The sequence below is a fragment of the Morone saxatilis genome, unplaced genomic scaffold (assembly GCF_004916995.1).
Source record: "Morone saxatilis isolate NCDOM2014 unplaced genomic scaffold, NCSU_SB_2.0 Contig17, whole genome shotgun sequence".
NCBI classification, from domain to species: Eukaryota; Metazoa; Chordata; class Actinopteri; family Moronidae; genus Morone; species Morone saxatilis.
In genome coordinates, this window is record NW_023339729.1 from 8718335 (window position 1) to 8721394 (window position 3060).

General features: G+C 47.0%; 1 protein-coding gene across 1 annotated transcript in view; it reads right to left on the reverse strand.

Moving 5' to 3' along the window:
- Positions 1-767: 767 nt before the first annotated feature.
- mycbpap (mycbp associated protein) overlaps positions 768-3060 on the reverse strand; it is an 11589-nt gene continuing 9296 nt past the window's right edge. Inside the window, exons 18-20 of the mRNA XM_035660360.1 lie at positions 1717-1732; positions 1415-1594; positions 768-916 (exon numbers count right to left, since the gene is read on the reverse strand). Coding sequence (XP_035516253.1) covers positions 845-916; positions 1415-1594; positions 1717-1732 — 268 coding nt within the window. The 3' untranslated portion in view covers positions 768-844. The remainder of the gene's footprint in view (positions 917-1414; positions 1595-1716; positions 1733-3060) is intronic.

Sequence of the window (3060 nt, forward strand, 5' to 3'; positions counted from 1 at the left end):
CTCTCACACACACACACACAATCTCTCTCTTGCTTTGGAGTTTCCATGTGTAGCGCGGATTCCTGTGCAAGGCCAACTACCACTGGAGTTACATATAATAGATCGGCGTGGTAGTTGGTCAGAGCGTATAAATATACAGGCTACACACTTCTAAAGAGAATGAATGGTCCAACAACATCCACTTTACCTTGCCCATTGCTCATCTCCCGCCGTGTCCACTGAGCATCCTCGCCTCTCCAGGTCCCCGGTAATATCCCCTCCACTGGGATCGGTTAACCAGGACAACCACGATTATCCACCCCCCCCCTCCCCTTTCCACCTATATCCAGAAAACGTGAGAGAGGAGCCGAGTGTTTTAGGAAGCCTTGAATGGGAATGTCAGCGTCCAAATCCCCGGCCTACCCCGGCTGATGCGAGCCGCTCGGGCGGGCAGTCAGCGGTGAAATCCGCATAGGACAAGGATAAGCCACAGCACAGCACACGGCAGCTCGCTCACTCCCTCTCTCTGTCAGGCAGCCCCCATCCACACACGCACCCGGCAGGCCACGCATGCACAGCACGGCACGGCACAGCACACACGGCAATCAACGGGGAGCGTAAAGGGAGAGAGAGAGGGGAGAGGAGAGAGAGAGAGAGAGAGAGAGAGAGAGGCAGGGACGGACGGGGGCGCGACGTTTGCAGAGTCAGCGGTCCTTACTACCGTCCGCTGAGGATAAGGTGACACAGTGAGCGAGACAGGATGAGTGTTACTCAGAGGAACACAAAAAGTTTATTGGTTTCACAATCGGACATGTACATTTAGTAGTATTCACTGGGCTCCCGTGCCTGCCTCTGGTGTGTCCGTTCATTCTCTCTCACTGAGCTCATCCATCAGGTCACACAGGCTGTCCACCAGGTCCTCCATCAGAGCATAAACCTGCCAGACAGATAAGTATAAAGACTCATACATGTATTCATAAGATGAATATAGGACAGTGGGAGACCTTTAAAGTGGTCTGGATGCTTTAGATGCAGGGGGGTGGGAGTCTTCTTTTAAAAGCGGTCAGAATTGAAGCAGCAGAGGTCGACATATCCTGACTTTCAATCACTAGTTGAATGGTATGGAATAAACAGGGTAAAAATAGCAATAAAGTAACACAGTGTGAACAGTGTGCTGCAGCTCAGCAGCCTGTTGCACCAGCTGTGTGTAAGTAAGTGTGCGTGCATCTCGAGCGAGTTGTCAGACTGATTCAGAGCAGTTTGGAAGAAGCTATAGTTTGGGTCAAGCTCCAAAAACTCATCCAACATTTCCCATAATGCAACTGGATAGTGTCTTTCATTAGTTGACATCATCAGGGTTATTTATGTCTGACAGTAGAGTAGTGATCTCCTGACATGACAAGTAAAATGATGTATTTAAAGATAATCAAAAGACCTTTTTGTGCAGGAGCCTTGAGTAAATGTCCAGCCCCTCCAGCTCTACATTTTGGTCACCAGGTGGTTGTCCACTGACGCTCTCTGGATGGGTGTCAGTCAGCGAGGACCATTCCTTCCCTTGCTTGTCTCTGCTAACTTTCCCCGCTTCATCCCTTCTTTTCCCCTTCTGTCTGCTGTCCTGTGAGCAGGATGGCCAGGAAGAAGACAGACAGTTAGACAGAGCGAAGGAGAGATAGACATTAGCGTGAACTACTATGGAAAGACAATGGCATTTTTACTGAGGACGGAGGAGGGTTCAACTTCCACACTGTGTTGGCTGGTGAGTTGTTATATGCGTCTTACGTCGTGAAAAACAACCTCCCACATCTTTCATGTGCTGTACCGTTTGACTTAACAGATAGCCGTGTGTTTTGTGCATGTACCGCAGATGGCATGGACTGGTCCAGGTCCAGGTGCATTAATTCACAACCCTGGGCGCACAATTTAGAGAGCAGGTGCGCATTTTCACGCAGCACTCAGTTACCATGGTACCCGGTGACTAATAAGGCTGTACCTTACCTATGACTCAACCGTCACACAGAGGACAAAATCACTCAGTAAAATACACAGTCACACCGACAAGGCTGCGTCTCTAGTCTATTTCTAAATGTAACATTACAACTTTTTTTATGGCTGACAATGGAGACATGAACCATTAGAAGAGAGGTGTAACAGGTCCCGGGCCAGATTCACACCCACACTGTTTATGTGACGACCAACCGAGCCACCAGTATTTTGAACAACACAGTTTAGCGTCTTCATTAAGGTTCTCTATCTCCGTGCTGACAACGACAAGTTACTGAGATTCAGATTTGTGAATAGGACGAGGCACAAGTGGCAGGGTACAATGAGGATGGGAGCAGGAAAACAATCATTACTGAAATGAATGTGCTTAGTGACATTTTTTAGCTTGTTATCTCACCCGACCAGTCACACTGCAAAAAACACACTACCATATTCTATTGCTAAGCTACTATAATGAGTTCTCTGGGGGACAGAACATTGGACGAAGAGCATTAGCTTCCTACATTTAGTGGGGAGGCAGAATGTGGAATGGCTGGTTTAACACTGCATATCAGAGGGTTAGCATATATAGTGCACACATGCACACACACATACACCAAGGAACACACATACACTCCCCATCCAATGAAATAAACCAAGATTCAGTGGAGAGCCAAACCCTCTAATGTTTAGAATCAACACACACACACACACACACACACACCGGGACAATGTTTCATAAAACACACTTATAGAACATAATATTGTAGGTATATGTGGCCAGGTTTTCAGTAGTAACGAGAAAACAAGAGTTGCCTTGTTGAATGGCAGATGAATGAATGATGAACGGACAGCTTGTTTGAAGTGGTGACGCTGACTCATGTTTGTATCGTGCTATGGTGCTATGGTGTTATGGTGTGTCATTAGTTACACAAATGATACTTGATTCATGTTCACAAGTAAAATACTTTTGAATCTGCTGCCACTAAGTGGCAAAACATTGTATAGTAGCCCGTCTCTGTGTAGCTGAAGCTGAGTCAGAAACACAAATGCATCAACCTTATTTCTCCTCACCTCCGCTGACTTTTCAGTTGTCGCTGA